Source organism: Meles meles, chromosome 17, assembly GCF_922984935.1.
Source record: "Meles meles chromosome 17, mMelMel3.1 paternal haplotype, whole genome shotgun sequence".
Classification (NCBI taxonomy): Eukaryota; Metazoa; Chordata; class Mammalia; order Carnivora; family Mustelidae; genus Meles; species Meles meles.
This window is the reverse complement of record NC_060082.1, coordinates 579,266-596,729: the sequence shown is the minus strand read 5'-3', so window position 1 is coordinate 596,729 and position 17,464 is coordinate 579,266. Positions and strand designations below refer to the sequence as shown.

Below are 17,464 nucleotides of genomic sequence, written 5' to 3'. Positions count from 1 at the left end.
GTGTGTATTTTCCCAAATAGAAAAAAATGAAGTTGATCCCCTGGTTCATATCAAATAGAAGAGAAAATCCTGGTGGATTTAAAAACCTAAATGTAAAAGCAAAACTAAGGGCGCCCGGGTGGCTCAGTGGGTTAAAGCCTCTGCCTTCGGCTCGGGTCATGATCTCAGGGTCCTGGGATCGAGCCCCACATCGAGCTCTCTGCTCAGCGGGAGCCTGCTTCTCCCCTCTCTGCCTGCTTGTGGTCTCTGTCAAATAAATAAATAAAATCTTAAAAAAAAAAAAAGCAGAACTAATAAAACCTTAGAGAGAATAAAGGAGAGCATTCTTTTCACCTTGGGTTGGGGAAATTCCTAAAAGATATAGAGAGCACTAACCGTGGAGAATATAAACTTAGTTACAATAAATCAACTTCTGTTCATGGAAAGATATAATAAAGAAAAGGAAAATACAAAATTTTATTGCTATACCTTTTTTCCTTTGTTCTCATGATTGGCTTCCTTAGAAAAGTCCCTTGTCATTTGAGTCATTTCAAGAAAACAAAGGTAAATGAATGTGTAACATCTGCCACTCTCGGCCACAGGGCTACGGTTTAGTGGTTTTTTTAGAGATTTATTTATTTGAGGGGGGGATGTGCATGTGAGCACGAGCGGGGTGGGGTTGGGGGGTGGGGCAGAGGCACACCTCCCGCTGAGCAGGGAGCAGGATGTGGGGTCCGACGCCAGGACCCTGGGATCATGACCTAAGCTGAAAGCGGATGTTTAACGGACTGAGCCACCCAGGTGCCCAAAAGGTTTCTTAATGAGAAGAAAATCTAGAAACTTTTGTGCTAGTTACATTTTCTCCAACATACATTAAAAAAAAAAATTTGCCAATGTAGTTCCTTGAATCCTGTCACGAACTCTCTGATCACAGTGATTCCACGCCAGGGAAGCAAGTGTCCCTACATTTCCATACACACTCCCTCTTTTCAGAATCCAGAATCCAATGCGTCCCTGTGTAGAAATTTTCCTAGAATTGTCTCCCTTGATATATCTTATGATATAAGAATAATCATTTTCTACTGGTACTTGACCCTATTTATCAAATCGGTTTTGGAAGTGGAACAAAAAATTAAGAAATCAGAACACTGTGGGCCAAAATGATCTGGGAAGCCCTGGATGGTACTAGGAAGTGGAACAGCCTAGACAAAACTAAGACCAAGGAATTAGCATAAATAAAGGTTTTATTGGTCAGTTTGGGTGAGTCACATACTGACAAACCCCCAGTTCACTGTTCTACACACCCAAGGCCCTGAGGCGGCAGGAGGGAAGGGTGAGCCACTGACGTGCGCCAAGGGCGGAAAGAATCTGAAGGCCTCTGAGGGTTAACAAAGCTACCGGGACCGGAACCAGCGTCCTAGGAATAAATCCAGGATGGAATAGGCATCATCCAGGGTTGCAGGAGGTGGTAATTCTGGATCTAAGGAAGAGAGTGATACACAGAGACACACTAAATGAAAGAGAACGGGCAAAGGACAAAGACAATAATAATATTAAAGGCTAGAAAAGTACGGGTTCCCCCTTCCCAAGAAGGTAAGAAATGGATCCCTTTGATTCACACACTTTACTTACCATCTCTAGGACGGCCGTCTCCTTCCTGATGGGTTACCGTGGTCTCTGTCCGGCCCTCACTGTCCACCACAGTCCGGCGCTCCTCTACTGTCTACAAGGAGAAGCCCGAACCGTGTCTCTAACATCAATCAAGGTGAGTTCACTGGTTTCTTTACCTCGACTGCTCTCTCCATGGCCTCCTCTGGCCACCGTTCTTTCTACCCCTCTCTGCCAACTCACCCCATCTGGCTTAGTGATCTTGGTCACAGAGACGCTCTTGAAATAGGATTTGGGCTGGGGCTGGAGAACTGGGCCGAGGCCCTCCTGGGAAACCTGGGAATCAAGATCTAGAAGGGCAGGGAGAGGAAACATGAAATCAAGAGTCTGAGGAAAAGAGGGGCCCAAGTATGACAAGAAACTTCAGGGAGGAGAGCTGAGGGCACTTTAAACGGCCTCTCCATCCAGACTCACCATTGTCTTCTCTGGCTCTAGAACGGGGGGTCATAGGCCACATATCATCAAACTGTAGAAAAAGGCAAAGTAGGTGAACTGATGCCTTTCACTCTGAAACTTGAGGGGTCACAGGACACAAAGTACCCCTAAGATCCAAAACCACCTTTCCCTGGGAGAGAAAATCGCACTCAGGAGAGCTTTATTTACTCACCCCTTTCTCCTTATCTGTTTTATCTATCCTTCTACCAAAAGACTCTCCTGAACTAACACTTTTTTTTGGATTTTTGGATTTTTTTTTTTTCTTTTTTGAGATAGAAAGGGAAAGAGAGTGAGCACGAGAAAGGAGAAGGGCAGAGGGAGGAGAAACAGACTCCCGGTTGAGCACAGAGCCCACCAGGAGGCTCGATCCCAGGACCCCGAGATCATGACCTGAGCCAAAACCAGACCCTTAACCGACTGAGCCACCCAGGAGACCTGATTTTTTTTTTTTTTAAAGAGGAAGCAGAACTCCCATCCCTGTGTCCACTCCCACCAAAATCCTACAAGGAGCTTAACGCGGAAAACAGACATGAACGCTGAGCGGGGAGCCCGGGATCCCAGCCCAAGCCTGTCAGACTCCGACAAGCCTCCAGTCTGTGCTCTATCGCTGTCCCCCACAGGCCTCACCCTGGGCCCAGAAGCACTCACCACACCGAAAGGTCTCCGGGAGCCCCGGTCTGGTGCTGGTTTGGGGGATTCGCTTGTGTCACTCTCCAAGACGCCCCCGAAGACCCTGGGCTGCTGACTATCTGGATACTTAAGCATCGAGTCCCGGAGTGTCTGTCCCTCCCGACGTCTCTCACCAGGCGTCTCGGACTCAGGACCGGGACCTGGAAGTTCTGCAGAAGGGGCAGGCGGCTGCTGGGGGCGCAGAGGACTTGGGCTCTTTACGGCCTTGGAGCCACCAGTCTTCCCGCCCCGCCCACCGCGCACTCCCTTCCTCCGGCTCCCGACTTCACCCTCCAACAACCCAGGAGAGAGCAAGGTCGTCCGCAGGCCACGCACCCGGAAGGCGGGCAGGCAGGGTCCAGGTTCCCATCTCGCTGAAGATGTTACCGAAATCCCGAACCAGGTCGTCGAGGCCGAAGTTATCGTGGAAGCGCATCCCTCCTCCGGGGCTGAAGCTGAAGCCAAAGCCAAACTCCTCGGGGGGCTGGGGGCCCTCAAACCCGGGGCCCCCGCGGCCGCGCGTGGCTTCCTCCTCCTCGTCTTCGTCGTCGTCGTCGTCGTCCTCTCGAGTCATCCCTCCAAAAAAGGGGTCTCTGTGGCTGGGGTGAAGGCAGGGTTGAGCACCAGGACTTCAGAGCAAACCACGGCCTCAGCTCGCGGCGGGAGGGGCCGAGGGCAGGCGGGGGCGCGCAGGGTCGAGCGCGGGGGAGCGGCGGGCCGGGGCGTGTGGCTGCGGTCGCGCCGCCATCCCAGGCCGCACCTGGCGGCCCTGTCCCCTCGCGGCCGCCCCCAGCCCCACCGCCGCGCCCGGGGCCCGCTGCATCACCGCAGACCGCAGGAAGGCTGACCGCGGTCAGCGCCCCCTCAGCGGCCGCGCAGGTCACGGCCGCAGCAGGTGAAGGGGCGACGGAGACGCTGCTTCCCCAAGCACCGGGTGTCAGGGGTCACGCTCCCCTCAGAGGACCCCACCCTCGTCCGACCTCGACCCACTCTAACCTCCGAGGTCCAGAAAGGCCGAAAAAGCCCCGAAAGAGATCAAAGAGGCTCATCCCCGTTTTGGGACTCGAACCCGCGGACCCCAGCGAAGCCCATGCGTACCCGGCGGCAGCCTGCGCTCCGCGGCCGGAAACGCAGCGACGCGTCGGGCCGCCTGCCGGAAAGCAGGCCTGCGACCCGCACTGTCGTAAAACGACCGTCCGCACGACGCGACGGGGGCCGGGGCGGAGCGGATCGCCGGGTCCCGAGCCGCGGGCCTCCCGTGAGGGCGCTGGGCGGGCGCCGCGGAGCTGCCGCCGCCCGGGAGGGCCCCGCCCCCGGAGGCGACCCCTCCCCGCCGGCCGCGCGGGACCGGCCGCCGCCGCCAGGGGTCAGCCTTCGCCCCGCGAGCCGGCCGCGGCAGGTGCCGGGGGCCGCGCGGGTGCCCTCCCCGCCGGGCCGCACGGACTCGGCGCTCCGCGGCCGAGGGGCGCGTCGTACCCCGCACGCCGTCCTCACCGCTCGGGCGGGCCCTGCAGCTTGCGGCGCGGGCGCTGGGTGCCGGCGCCGGGGGGCCCGGCCAGCCTCGCGGGGGCAGGAGGCGTGCGGAGCCGTGAGTACCCCCCGCCCGCCGCCTCCTCCTGCAGACCCGGCGGCTGCGGGTCCCCCTCCCTCCCGCGCGCGTGCCTGGCCCGTGTACCCCGCACGCCGACTCTTCCAGCTCCTGCTTCATCTCCGTCCGCCCCGCGTCTGCTCCCACCCCCTCCCTTCACCGCCCGAAACCTGCCGCGCGGGGAGGGGCCGCTTCCGGAGGAAACGGGGTCGTGCAGCGGCTCCTCGCAGGTGTGAAACCCTTGGGGCAGGAGGAAAGGGAATTCCCGGGGGCAAGATGCTGGCGGCACAGTCCGGCCAAAGAGCTCCTTTCATTCCCGCGACTCGGAGCCCGCCGGGGACCGCAGGTCACCCACTCACCAAGCCGACGAGACCGTCCTAGACGGATCAAGAATGGGCAGAGGCTGAAGGTAGAGGTTTTCTTTTTATATATACAAGACACATTAATCCATTAAATTTGAGGACACAGTACAAAAAAAAACACGTCAACTAATTCATCTGACAATGTTGTTCATATTCATGACGCCATTTGTTGTTGTTTTGTTTCCTAATAATAAAGGAGGAGACTCGGGGCTGTTGGGCTGATATATATTTGGGGGTCCCCCCTCCCCACCTCACCCATACACCACCAGGGTGAACAGGAGGAGGAGAAGGAAGGCAGGGCCCACAGCAAAGTTTCATAATCTTGAATGCAAGGGGGTAGGAGGAGAGGAAAGGGGGAAAAAAAAAAGGAGAAAATACAAATCCTATAATACATACAACAGAGTGGGGATGGTATGGGAACGGGACAGACATGAAGCTGAGGCATGGGGCCGGCCGCTGGGGGTCGGGGGCAGCGGACCCCCCCCATTCCTTTCTTTGATGCTGTTTCCGTAGTTGCCAGGCTGAGGAGCCCTCTCAGAAGATGGGAGAAGAAGAGGGTCAGGGCCTCAGTTCGCCCCCCAGCTGTAGCTGTTGTAGGCAGACTTGTTGGTCTGGGGCTTCTGCGGGATGGAGCTGGTCTGGCTACGTTGCCCGCTGCCCGTCTGCAGGGAATGGGACGATGAGGAGGAAAAAGGTGTCTAGTTAGTCGGACAAATCTGTGACATCTTCAGGTGGAGATCTGGAAACTGTCTTGCTCTCCCACTCCCCCTGCTTAGAAACTACTCTGCCGCTTACTTCCCAACCCCAGACACCCTGGTGTGCTCCTAGAGCACCTGTGATGGGTCAAAGGGCACTTTCCACCTTTCAACAGGGCAGCAGTGCGAAGACAAGACAGTGACTGAGTCCCACCCGCTTTCAGTCCCTCCCTCTCCCCTCCCCCACCTACACTGCTCTGAGAACAGGCTACTCTCTCTAAAGAGAATTATGGTCTCTTGGAGAGGAGTGATCATACGGTGATTTCACTGATCCCAAGAATACCTGCGTTTGGGAAGCTGTCTTCGAGAGCCAGGAAGCCCTTATCCCAGCCCCCAGCCACCTGCGGTGGAGCAGAGGTCACCTGCACTATGGCCACAGCTCCCCAGCCCTACCACACAGCAGCGCTGAGAGCCCACTGCAGGCAAGGTAGGAGACAGTCTGAGGCCCCAGGCTCCAGATGCTGCCCCAAGAATCTTGTCCATTCCGGCTACCAAGTGTTTCCAGAGTCAGGGAAGGGCAGAAAGAAAAAAGAGGGCACTGGGGAGGGGAGGACAAGAGAGGGGCGGGAGGCCAGAGAGCTCAGCAAGGTGTCTGTGTTCGTGTGTCCTGATCTGTGACTGTGCAGCCTTTCAAGTTCCCTGAGGCTGTGGCGGTGATATGGGGGCTGGAAAGGAGTGGGTTCAAGCACATCATCACTCGGTTTCATTACCTGCTCCTCCTGCTGGCGCTGGCAACAGAGAACCATCTGCAAATATGGTAGCTGAGGCAGAACCAGGATATATGGAAAATAAAGGGACAAACTTTGACAATAGAACGCCACCATCAGAAGGGAAAGCTACAATGTCAGGGAAGGGGGGAGGCTGGGAGAGGTCAGAGGGCAGGTGTGACCCAGGTCTGATGGGATGAGGGCAGCTGTGCTACAGGATGCAGAGGCGAAAGGTACCAACGGAACAGGGCAAAGGAGGTTTGAGCCTGAGCCCTCCTCTGACCTCTGGTCAGCCGGCGGCTGGTGTTCTGTGCGCTCGTGTCTGTGTGTGCTGTGTGCCCATGGCTGGCGCTGGGAGGGGTGGGTGAAGGTGGTGCTGAGGCAGGGGAAGAAGAGGAGAGGGGGCAGTCGGAAGGGACAGGAAGGAAGAGGAAGGGAAAGGAGAGGGGGAGGGCCGTTACCTGGCCGTCCTGCTGCAGGTGGTGGTGGAGGATCTGGGAGTGCGGCTGCTGATGGGGGGTCAGGATGTGCATAAAGGGGGCAGGTGGGTAGGCAGCAGCTGTGGCCGGATTGATGGGCCCCCCGCTTCCTAGGGCTGAAGGCAAGTTGAAGGAGGCGGCAGGAGTACCGGAATGAAAACCTTGTTTCTCGAAGGACTGCTACGCAGGGGGTCGGAAGCGAGATAGGAAAAGGGGTCAGCAAACCGATCCCTGGAGTTTCCGGGCCCAAGCCCCCCCCCCCCACCAAGAGCGGTACGCGTCTGAAGAGGAGCCCCGCGCCTGGTGCCCGGTGCTCGGGTCTGTCTCCGCTCAGAGAGGGACTCGCCATCTCTGACTCCTGTTTCTCACACACAACCCAGGGGTGCTCTGACTTCCAGCTGTCAGGACCGCAGCACACGATGGCTGCGAGTGTGCCCTGTGACTCTGCCAGCCCACCCTGCAGACGGGCCCGTGCACGGCCAGGGTCTTGGCTACGAGGTGTTCCAGCACACGTCCTCTAACATTCCGGGCTTCCAACAACAGTTCCTGCTCCTTGTTTGTACAGAGAACGGAGCAAACCAGTCTCCCTTCATTCCACATCGCTCCCTCGGGAAGTTGCAGGAAGACTGGCAGTGGGAAAAAAGTCCGGACAGCAGCACAGGGAGTCCCACCCCACCCCACCGCCATCTGCCGTGCCTCATCGTCCTGTCACACTTCCCTGGCTTTTTCTCAGAGGGTTAGAGTTCAACGTCTTTGAGAAACTGCCCTCCAGAGACCATTCACCTAGGGTTGGTTTCCGGGCCCCCGTCAGGGTCGTGCTTGCTCACTGAACTTGTCACTGCCTCGCCACCTCCTCTCTGTCCGTATCTTTCCACTTCTCTCCAGAGCTAGGCACCTACCTGGGTTTTGGAGTACACAGAACCCGAGATGTCTGGCACGCCCGTGTTACTGGAGGTGACTGATACACCTGGAGGGGGAAGGAAACAGGAGATTAGCTCAGCTGGCCGCTGGCCCCTCTCCCGGCGAGGAGACGGCGCGCAGCCTTTCTAGCTGCCGCACTGCCAGAGAAGTCTGGTCTGTTTTTCCAGCTCAGGTCAGTCCTGAGAGAGGAGAGCTCATGACCCAAATCTCTTGCCTTTTCCAGGTACGTACCGAGTATGTGTGTCAGAAAGCAAGGCAGCCGCTTTTTGTGGGGCAAGGAGACATAGCCAAACTCCACTAACATACTTTTCAAAACACTTGTGTGCCAAAGCCCAAAAGAAACGTATTAAACTTTTAACGTCCATTTCAAATCAACCCACCCAGACTCCACTCAGTCCTGCTCCCGGAAGACAGGTAGTCTGGGCTCTTTCTGTTCACGAAGAGATACTTTTGGGCTCAGGATCCGTGCTTTCACAGCGTAAGGTAAGAGCTGGAGGAGCAGTCCAGTCCAGCCCCAAAAGCAGGGCGCATGCTCGGGGTCTCTGCTCCCCTGGCCCAGCTTCTCCAGTCTTGGCTCTTCTGGGCCAGGTACTTGCAACTTAACGAGCGGACACCGAGGTGCATTTCCAGCTGCGAAATTTAAGCCTAAGCGTGGGGGTGGGGTGGGGGAGGTTAGGAAGGTGGTGGGGTAGGCCATCTCCTGTGGTCTACGTGGAACACAAAATCCGACGTCAGTTTCAACTTGAGCTTCTCCGAGGACACAGGCTCTGACCCACGCGCCCGACAACTGCGCGCTTCCCGCCGAAGAGCTCCCTACCACCACTTCAAGGAAACCAGAGCAGCACCACTCCTCATTTTAATTTCTGCTCCTGACACTGAAGTACACACACTGTACCCTGGGCAATGGGGCCACGGGTCAGGCAACAGGAAGAAGCCATCAGATAAAATCGTCGAGCATCTTACGAGAGAAATTTTATGCCAAGATTTGAGGGAAAATAACTCAAATGTAAAGCATACTTTTAAAGATACATTCAATCTCATCACATGAGATAATTTAAATGAAACTTCAGAAAAACCTTTCAGCCTGTATCCTTGGACCCTTCTCTCCTGCTCTGAGGGGCACTTCAATGCGAGACTTTGTTTAGAACCATTGTGCTTACGTGACCAAACCACAAATTCCCCCCCGATGCCAAGGACAATGCTCCCGATGCCAAGGGCAAAGGCAGCCCTCAAAGGTTAAGCCCTCCTTGGAGAGCTACTGCAGGATCTTCCTCACACAAGTGGCACCTGAACCTGGAAAGCCCTCCCAGAGCACAAGTCAAAAGGAACAGAACTACAGAAACAGAGCATGAGAAGACACTGCGATCCCCAGAGCAGCAACTTTGTACTTCAGAGGCACTGAAGTAAAAGAAGGGGACCCTACAGGGACTAATGGGGGTAGTCTGGCCCCCTCCTCTTCAAACCCCACGTGCCCATGTACACATCATGGGTAATGGATGGAACCTCAACAACAGTGCGTTTAGGGAAAAGGCTAAGCCACCACGGTTTGTGTGGAAGGGCTGAGAGTGCGGTGGGACAGAAAGAGTACAAACATTTTTGAGGGAAATGAGACGACGACTGTTCTTCACTGCACAGGCTCAAACACCTTGCAGACGCCCAGGGTTGCCCCATACTGGATGAGAGAACAGCCACCCTATTTCTCAAGCTGGGTGGGAGGGAGGAATTCAGGTTGCCAGCACCCCCCACCCGGCCTCGTTCTTTCCAGAGGCTGGACTAGCTGAAATCCAGCTTCCGGGCCCGAGACTCAGTCTGGGTATCGGTTGAAGGGACTGGAGATACGGGACAAGAGAACACTCTAGCAGCCCTAACAGCCTGAGTGCGAGCACTAGACGGAACAGGCGTTGGCTTCTCCACTTACCCTTCACCAGTCACGAGAAAGCTCCTCAGACCAGAGTTCTCTTGCTTTCCTTCCAACAGTCCATGCCCCGTCTGCCCCCCAGCTCCCAAGCAGTGGAGACCACACGGACATGACGTGGACAGCACGGAGAAGCAAGAACCAACGTCTCCAGCACGGCAGCCCCTGGGAGGTGGGGTCACACTCACAGGTAAAAATGACCCCCGAGGGCTGGGAACAAACACAAAGTAAGTGGAGTACTGGGTTTCCAAGGAACCAAGGACGGTGTTCACACCATGCGAGTGAACTCTGCAGCAGCCGGACTGAGTGGGGATACGAATTCCCCCAGTCAAGGAGAGGCCTGAGCAAACCTCTCCCGCACATGCGTCGCCACACCCACGAGTGCAGAACAACATAATCCACGGTCCCGAGAAGCCCTACGGAGGGAGGGCCGCGGACTAAGAACAATGTGCGGGCTAGCGCAGCTTCACAGCCGGAGTCCTCAACTAGCTGCTCGCTAAAGCCTTCTCACATCTCCACCAGCCACCTGGCCTGGGCCTTGGAAGCCACTTCCCTAAAGCAGCTCTGAACGCCACCTCTTCTGCCTTTCACCAGGGCAGGACACTGCAAGCTGTTTCTCGCTTTCCCTCTGCCTGCGCCAGAGGCAAGGGGAAGAGCCGAGTGGAAAAGTGAAGGAGCCGGAACAAGCGTGGAGCGTCAGGGATTTCCTACAAAGTCGCTTTCTTTCCCAGTCAGTCAAGGGCTGGGAACTGAAGGCCGCTTCCCCTCTCCCACCTTAATACAATCACCATGGCGAGACGCTAACGGTTCTCAGGTCTTCGGCTACGCTGGTTTGATCAAGAAGGCCCCCCTCCACCCTTCATCCACAGCACAACATTGGCTCCTGGTGTCCAGAAAGACATGCACGGAAAGAACGCCAGAGTTAGCTAAAGAAATACCACAGTTTATTGAAGACTACAAATATTTTGTTACAAGTTGAAACTACATGCCTTCCAGAAATCAGAAGCGACAGCAGGTGTGCATTGAGGCTTCGGAGGGGCTGCGCCGCTTGAACTCGAAATGGATCAGACAGGGCCAGACACATGGGGGAGAAGGAAACGGGGGAAGGGCAAGTTCAAAGCCCAGAAGGTATCCACCAACTCATTTCCCCCAAGCCACGCAGGCCATGGCCTCAGCTCAGCAGGCTCTCCTCAGTGGTCTGGTTTCTGAAACAAGACTTCAGTGCAAATTTATACACACACACAAAACACAGCCCCCAGCCTTGGGCCAAATTAGCTCTCTGCCGTCCAGAAATGCTTGTAAGGGGGTGGATATTTTCTTCCTAAAAGGAATCAAATACATAAAAATACATGAATTTAGAGGTTGATGAGGAATGGGATGATAAGAGCCCTCTGTGGGGTTGGGAACTGGGGTGCTCAAAAGCCTGTTATGGCAGGTTTCTGAAATCTTACAGGGAATAACACTGCAGTGCGCCGTTCTAGTATCAATCACCCACCTCTCAAAATTCTTGAATCTGGTCCAGCTAAAACTTAAATCTAATGTTCGCAGAATGGGGCCACTCCAAGTGAGAAAGCTTACAATCCTCCCCTCCAAGGATCAGGGTGCACCTTGCTTGGTAAGAGGGGCAGCCACAAGGAGTGGGGTGCCTCAGGATTTCTCCAGGTTAAATCCAGACTCATTCCAAGTTGCTCCAACACAGTTCAAAGGTCTGCCTGGCTAGTGGTTGCCAGACCCACTGCCCCACGTTCAGCTCAGCTTCCCGATCACCGAGAAGCTCGGACGACCGACCCACCTGGAGCCCACACAGGGGTGAAGCACACAGAGGCAGCTCCATCCCAATCACCATGACAGCACAGCTCAGAATTCGGAAAAACCCTCCATCCCAACTCCTGCGACTGCAACAAGCTCCTCCCTGTCTGTCTACAAGTCACTGAAGAAAGTGCACCAAGCCGCTGCGGAAGGGGCGTGGCCGTCAGGGGGGGCGGGGCTAGACTAGTTATCGGTGCGGCCGGTGCCCGTGCAGAGGGTCCCCGCCTTTCCCTCCTGCCATCAGATGTGCGCACAGACTTTGCCAAGACACCAGCCATACAAAGGAGGGATCCGAAGGTCCTACTCCCCCTCTGTTGAGCACTCGTATCCCATGCTTCCTCTCCACATCCTGGGTTTCCCAGCTAAGGAACGGAAAGGGGCTGCGTGAAAAAAGGAGTGAAAAAGCAAACCCACCCAAGCCCGCCGTTCAGCGAGCACTCGCCTTCCGTGCTGCCTACTGGTACCGGACACTCTAGCGCTCGCTTCCACTGACGTCTCCGTGACACCTCGGGGCCCCTTGCCCTGCCTCCCCACCCAAAGTTTAGGCCAGCCAACATGTAAGGACAGCCGACACATGCCCTGGGCTATTCCCACCACGAGTGCTGGACACATGCTCTTCTGTCAAGCCCCTCGGCTGCTGCTGCTCGGACAGACACCCCCATCAGTCGCACAGGAAAAACCCTCTGCAGAGCCGCCAGCAGCAAGCCTCAGCAGCTCCGTCTCTCAAGCACCACGTCTTGCTCCCTGAAACTCATTCAGTCACATCCTGCAGAAACCACAGACAGCCAGGGTCAAGGGGCACTTACCAGTGTTGTATCCGTGAGACCCATATCCACTTGGCTGTTGGAAAGGGGCGGCCGATGCATTCACACTGACATTCACACCATGCTGCTTGGAAGAGGTAGGAGCCACCTGAAGACAAAAGGGCTAGAAGTGAGGGGACGTTGTGGCCGAGAACCATCCCCTCACTGTGTCCTACTCCAGGGACTGGGCATTCAGATGCCTACCATCCTGAGATAGGCTGGCCAGTCTGCGTAGTGAAATGGGCTCCCTACAGAGCCTTATGAAATCTACCAGTGAAGTCAAGAAATGGTAGTTCGGAGGAAGGGAAAGGGGCAAGTTGCCGCAATGAATGAAGACAGTCTAGGGTACAAAGCCCTGTGGGGTCACATCTCCTATGCCCTTTAGATAATTCTAAGAATAGGTAACCTTTATCCCAGTCCCACCAATTCTAGCCCCCCTCCCTCTGCCAGGCCAGCAACAGGCCAGAAGAGGAAATGTTTCTCCTCGTGCATTATTGAAAAGTCATCCAGCCTTGAAGACAGCTAGGCTAGTGCCTGGGGGCTGGGATTCACCACCACCACCTGGAAAGACCAAGCCCAGGCACTCACAGGGAACACAGCAGGCCCATACTGGAAGGTGCTGGGGAGGCCCGGAACCCCTGTGTAGTACGGCAGGCTGGTGTAGCTGTAGCCGGGAGGCAGCGCCGGGTTCAGGAACGTCTGCTGCGTGGTGTGGTGAGTCTGAGTCTGGTTCTGCTGGGGCTGGGCCAAGGTTGTGGCCGGGGCCGGGGAGGAGGCATCCCCACGGCCAAACTTTGTGAGGTCACCTATGACAGGAGAGACTAAATGGACCTACTGCTTTTGTTCACCCCCAACTCCAGAAGACCCTGACCCAAGGCTATGAAAAGCTCAATTCTCTGAATTAGATTTCTTTACGGCAACATTTAGCACTGCTAAGCGCACATTGAGCACAGTGCTGAGTCAACCCAAACACCGGCTGCCTGTACAATTCTGTGGGAGACAGACCCCGAGAACAAAGCTCCTGCATGATTTCTCTGCCCAGCCCACTCCTACCCTTTCATTCCCCCCTTCCTGCCTTCCCCTGCCTCCCCTCCGTCAGGAACGCTCCACGCTGGACCCAGAACACAGCCGCGGGTCGGAAAAAAGCTAGGTCAGAGAGGACGACAGGTCAGGCATAAAAAGAAGCATCATGGCCTAGGCAAGGCGCTGAGACTGCCACTGTGAGCAGGGACAGGAGCGGAGAGGAGCAGAGAGAGGCCAGCTCAAGCACTCCACTTCTGGGAAAAACTGGAGAAGCGCAGAGAAAATGAAGTCAAGTTGCCACCTGGAAGCGCTGGGAGACAGCGAGTGGGTAAGAAGGGGACGTCCGTCTTCTGCAGCGCTCCAGATCTGCCCGCCCTGATTCAGCACATCCGTTCTAGACCTTCTGCCAAAGGCTTAACTAAAGCCAGAACTGGTTTCCTTCTTACAGTTTTTTCCCCTCCTATTGATCAGGTTTCTGCCACCAATCCCAACACACTCTCCCCTCATTCGGCCCCATCCCAGCCGTACCAGAGTAAGGGTTGCTGGCCAGGCTACCATCCCTCCCAGTCAGCGGAGTGGTGGGCGTGGGAAATGGGATGCTGTAGTAATCCTAGAAGAGAGAAATCAAATAGCAGACACTCAGTGCCACTCAGTCCCCAGCAGCAGTAACAGCAGAGGGCGAGAAGCACCGTGTTGGGAGTGCTGCCGTCTAGCCCGCCACCGAATCAGCTGGTCAGAGCTGGCACCAACTCCAGGTCACTCTCGCATACACTGTCCCCCTCGCCTGGCCACAGGCACAGTCAGACAAGGTCTACGGGTATGCCCACCAGGAAACACATCAAGGCCATCGGAACCAAGGATACACTCAGACTTTTACGTATATACCTAACAGTCTCCTACTTCTGGAAAAGAGACTGCCCTTCTGTAATTCGAAACACCTGACCCATATGGAACAAGCACCCAGAGAGCTCCCAAGTACTCTGAGATATGGATCACATTAAAATTTGTTTACTTCAAAGAAATCCCAACTGATTAAAAAACAAAAAGTTACCTTCAGTTAAAACCACTTCCAAAGTCCCTGTGTTCTAACAGAGCCTGAGAATCAGAGTGTGTGTGTGTGGACATGCAGGCTGGGGAAGCGCTAAGCCTGTGACTTCTCAACTGAACCCTCAACAGTAAGGTGAAGATCTCGTTCTTTTCCTAAGCTCTACCCACGTACTCACCAAGGGAAATCTGGTCTGAAGCATCTGTAAGTCATCATAACCATAAACTTGTGGCTGCAAGATACAAGCGTGTTACACTATTAACAGGAACTGTTACCACAGGAGCAGCCCAAGGTGCTGAGAAACGTGGTCAGTCGCTCACAGGGAGAATACGACACAGATTACTTCTTTCCGTTTCCTTCAAGAGGAAAGAAGTAAAACTACAAAAAGATTAAGTGATGTGCGCAAGGGTTTTAAGCTCCCCTTAAACTATAAGCCACACTGACTGAAGCACGCCGCCCGCCTGGGCAGTGAGACAGACAGCAGCTGCGTGGGAACGGCCGGCTTCACTCTCTATCCCACCAGTCTCTGTCACCCCTTCAAAAACATGGGTTAAGATTTATCTCTCTCAGAAAGGTTTCACATTTTACTCTTTATTTTCTCTAATGTATGGGTACTAAGGTGGTATGTTTATTGTTAGAAAGTGTAAGGGAGGGGCCCGGGTGGCTGACTCATTTAAGCGTGTCTTTGGCTCCCGCTCCCTGCTCTGCAGGAAGCCTGCTTCTCCCTCTCCCACTCCCCCTGGCTTGTGTTCCCCTTCTTGCTGTCAAATAAATAAATAAAATCTTAAAAAAAAAAAAAAAAAGTGTAGGGGCTCCTGGGTGGCACAGTTAGGCATCTGTTCGACTCAGTTTTGGGTCGGTTTGTGACCTCGGGGTCGTGAGACTGAGCCCCATGTTGGGCTCCGTGCTCAGCACTCAATCTCCGTTAAGATTCTCTCTCTCTCGGCCCTTCCCGCTCATGCACTCTCCCTCTCAAATAAATAAATACATCTTAAAAAAAAAATTAAAAACATTACTGTATGTTTCCTCTGTATGATATTCACCTAGACACTCTGAGGAGCAAAAACATGTGTCTTTTTAAACATTTCAAAATAAATACCCTTCATCTTAACAGGCACCGCATCCACGATTTGGACAGAAGAAACAGCAGGGGAAAGCTACCACTGTCTGTGGCCTGCTCTCAGATCGTCCCAGATCAGGTCGGGGAATTCTAGCTGGCTGGTCAGCACCAGCAAAGACCCTCCAAGGCAGGGCATCAATCCAACCAGAGAAAATAATTCTCAGAGAAACTGAAAGGGACTGCAGATGGACTCTCTGGCCTTTAGATTCAGAGGCCCAGAATCTGTGTTTCACGCAGACAAAATACGTAATAGGAGAAATGGCCTCGGTTTAGCCCTTCCTCTCTAGAAACGATGACTTCCTCCCAATCTACAAAGGTTAAAAACCTGTTTGCTTACATATGACAACTCGTTCATTCGGTATTTTACTTAGACGCTCCCCTTGAAGCCACAGGTGCCAAGAGCAGCCACCCCATCCTCGTCTGGAGAAGGAGCTTCGGTCTCACTTACCGGGTAGGCGTGTAACAGCCCGGGAGCCATAATGTACGGATTAGGCAACAATGGCGGGACCCCCGGAGGGAGGTTGGGAGGAGCTTTTCCTAGAAAGAGAAATCACTTTTACCCTGTCACACACGCACTGTTCGTCCCTGTCCCAGAGCTGCGCCAACCACCCTCTACCTGAAGTCGTAGCAACCGAGCTCCGAGTCGAGGCCGTGACGGTGGAGTTGCTGCTGAGCCCGAGGCCCAGGCCGCTGCCGCCGCTGAGACTGGAGGAGACAGTGGCCACGGCAGGAGGCGCGGAAACCGTGCTGGACGTGGTGGAGAAAGTGCTGGAGGAAGAATGGAGGTTCGCCTCACTGTCCACGCTTGTGTGCTTAAAAAAGGGGGAGCGGTGGAAGACAGGACGAAACGGTGATTAGCGAAACAGGTCAGGAGAGATGCATACTCCCTCCTGCTGGGGAAAGCGCATCAGCTGCCCAGTTAAAAAGGCTGAGGCCGGGGCGCCTACGGGGCTCAGTGGGTTAATTAAGCCTCTGCCTTCAGCTCAGGTCATGATCCCAGGGTCCTGGGATCGAGCCCCGCATCGGGCTCTGCTCAGCGGGGAGCCTGCTCCCCCCCACCCCCGTCTGCCTGCCTCTCTGTCTCGTGATCTCTGTCAAATAAATAAAACCTTAAAAAAAAAAAAACAAAAGGCTGTGGCTGAATCCTCGGTGCCCTCTGCCGAAGGAGTTACCCTCTAGCTACCCATTTCCCAAGACTCGTCAGGCAGGGGTGGTTAACAACAGACCCACCACCCATTACCCTCGTCAGAGGCAGCAGAGGAAGCGGGGGCCAACACCCCAGAAACCAGTGCTGGCTGGCCAATAAGTCAAAGAAATACATCCCAGTCTTCTCTCCCACATTCTCCTTCACTAGTCCAGCAAGTTCTTAGAATCTTTATCTAAGGAAAAAGAGACTTCGAAGGAAGCCTCAGCGCTCGTCATCTTCCCCCAGGTTCCTGGCAAACCAGACATCTTTGCCCAGAATGCGACTTCCTTACCCTATCAGCCTAATTCCACAAATGGTTGTTCTAAATCGTAAGAGTAAGATTAACGATTTGATCAAAAGCTTGATGCCCAGACTCACACGGATGATTTTCAGCAGTCATGTTCGGCATATCCCAGACCAAGTAATGAGAACAGCCAGAACGGGAAAGGGACATTCTTACAGCACTTATCAGAGCATACAAAGTCCCACCCACCTCAGTGTTAAAAAACAAAAAAAAGTCACATAAAGACTCAGGAGTCAGGGGTCCTGGCTCAGTGGGTTAAGCCTCTGCCCTCAGCTCAGGTCACGATCAGGGCCCAGGGATTGAGCCCCACATCAGGCGCTCTGTTCAGAAGGAAGCCTACATACCCCTTTCTCTGCCTGCCTCTCTGCCCTACTTGTGATCTCTTTTTCTGTTATTTTTTTTTTTAAAGATTTTATTTATTTATCTGACAGAGAGAGAGATCACAAGTAGGCAGAGAGGCAGGCAGAGAGAGAGGAGGAAGCAGGCTCCCCGCAGAGCAGAGAGCCCGATGTGGGGCTCGATCCCAGGACCCTGAGATCACGACCTGAGCCGAAGGCAGCGGCCCAATCCACTGAGCCACCCAGGCGCCCCTCTTTCTCTGTTAAATAGACAAAATCTTAAGGAAAAAAAAAGAGAGACGCGGGGGTTTGGGAACTGGCCCGCAGCTCTGTACCATCTACGGATTCTCCTGCCTCT

The 17,464-nt window shown here is 54.6% G+C and overlaps 2 protein-coding genes and 1 non-coding gene across 11 annotated transcripts in view; all 3 read right to left on the bottom strand.

The window, feature by feature from the left end:
* Positions 1-1,205: 1,205 nt before the first annotated feature.
* Positions 1,206-4,532, bottom strand: HAX1 (HCLS1 associated protein X-1). Of its 5 annotated transcripts, none has more exons than XM_045982140.1 (7): positions 4,427-4,532; positions 3,088-3,350; positions 2,731-2,921; positions 2,062-2,113; positions 1,831-1,937; positions 1,612-1,702; positions 1,206-1,459 (listed from the first exon to the last, which is right to left on the bottom strand). In XM_045982140.1, the coding sequence occupies exons 2-7, from the start codon at positions 3,323-3,325 to the stop codon at positions 1,374-1,376; spliced, it is 765 nt and encodes a 254-aa protein (XP_045838096.1). In that variant the 5' UTR covers positions 3,326-3,350; positions 4,427-4,532; the 3' UTR covers positions 1,206-1,373. The 5 variants fall into 5 exon arrangements, with proteins under 5 accessions (XP_045838096.1, XP_045838099.1, XP_045838097.1 ...); XM_045982143.1 differs by lacking the exon at positions 4,427-4,532 and adding an exon at positions 4,246-4,375; XM_045982141.1 differs by lacking the exon at positions 4,427-4,532 and adding an exon at positions 3,850-4,002.
* Positions 4,533-4,749: 217 nt separating this feature from the next.
* The window catches only part of UBAP2L (ubiquitin associated protein 2 like), a 42,402-nt gene continuing 29,687 nt past the window's right edge, over positions 4,750-17,464 (bottom strand). For 3 of the 5 annotated variants that reach the window (XM_045982134.1, XM_045982135.1, XM_045982133.1), the window contains 10 exons: positions 15,895-16,090; positions 15,727-15,815; positions 14,337-14,390; positions 13,642-13,723; positions 12,679-12,896; positions 12,094-12,199; positions 7,542-7,609; positions 6,625-6,822; positions 6,167-6,217; positions 4,750-5,363 (listed from right to left, as the gene is read on the bottom strand). In XM_045982134.1, coding sequence (XP_045838090.1) covers positions 5,268-5,363; positions 6,167-6,217; positions 6,625-6,822; positions 7,542-7,609; positions 12,094-12,199; positions 12,679-12,896; positions 13,642-13,723; positions 14,337-14,390; positions 15,727-15,815; positions 15,895-16,090 — 1,158 coding nt within the window. In that variant the 3' untranslated portion in view covers positions 4,750-5,267. Of the gene's footprint in view, positions 5,364-6,166; positions 6,218-6,624; positions 6,823-7,541; positions 7,610-9,527; positions 10,800-12,093; positions 12,200-12,678; positions 12,897-13,641; positions 13,724-14,336; positions 14,391-15,726; positions 15,816-15,894; positions 16,091-17,464 lie in introns of those variants that run through there. The other 2 variants (XM_045982136.1, XM_045982137.1) reach the window with 2 other exon arrangements.
* On the bottom strand, positions 13,802-13,938 carry LOC123928553. Its single transcript, XR_006815762.1, has one exon. It is a non-coding gene; the product is annotated as a small nucleolar RNA SNORA58 (small nucleolar RNA).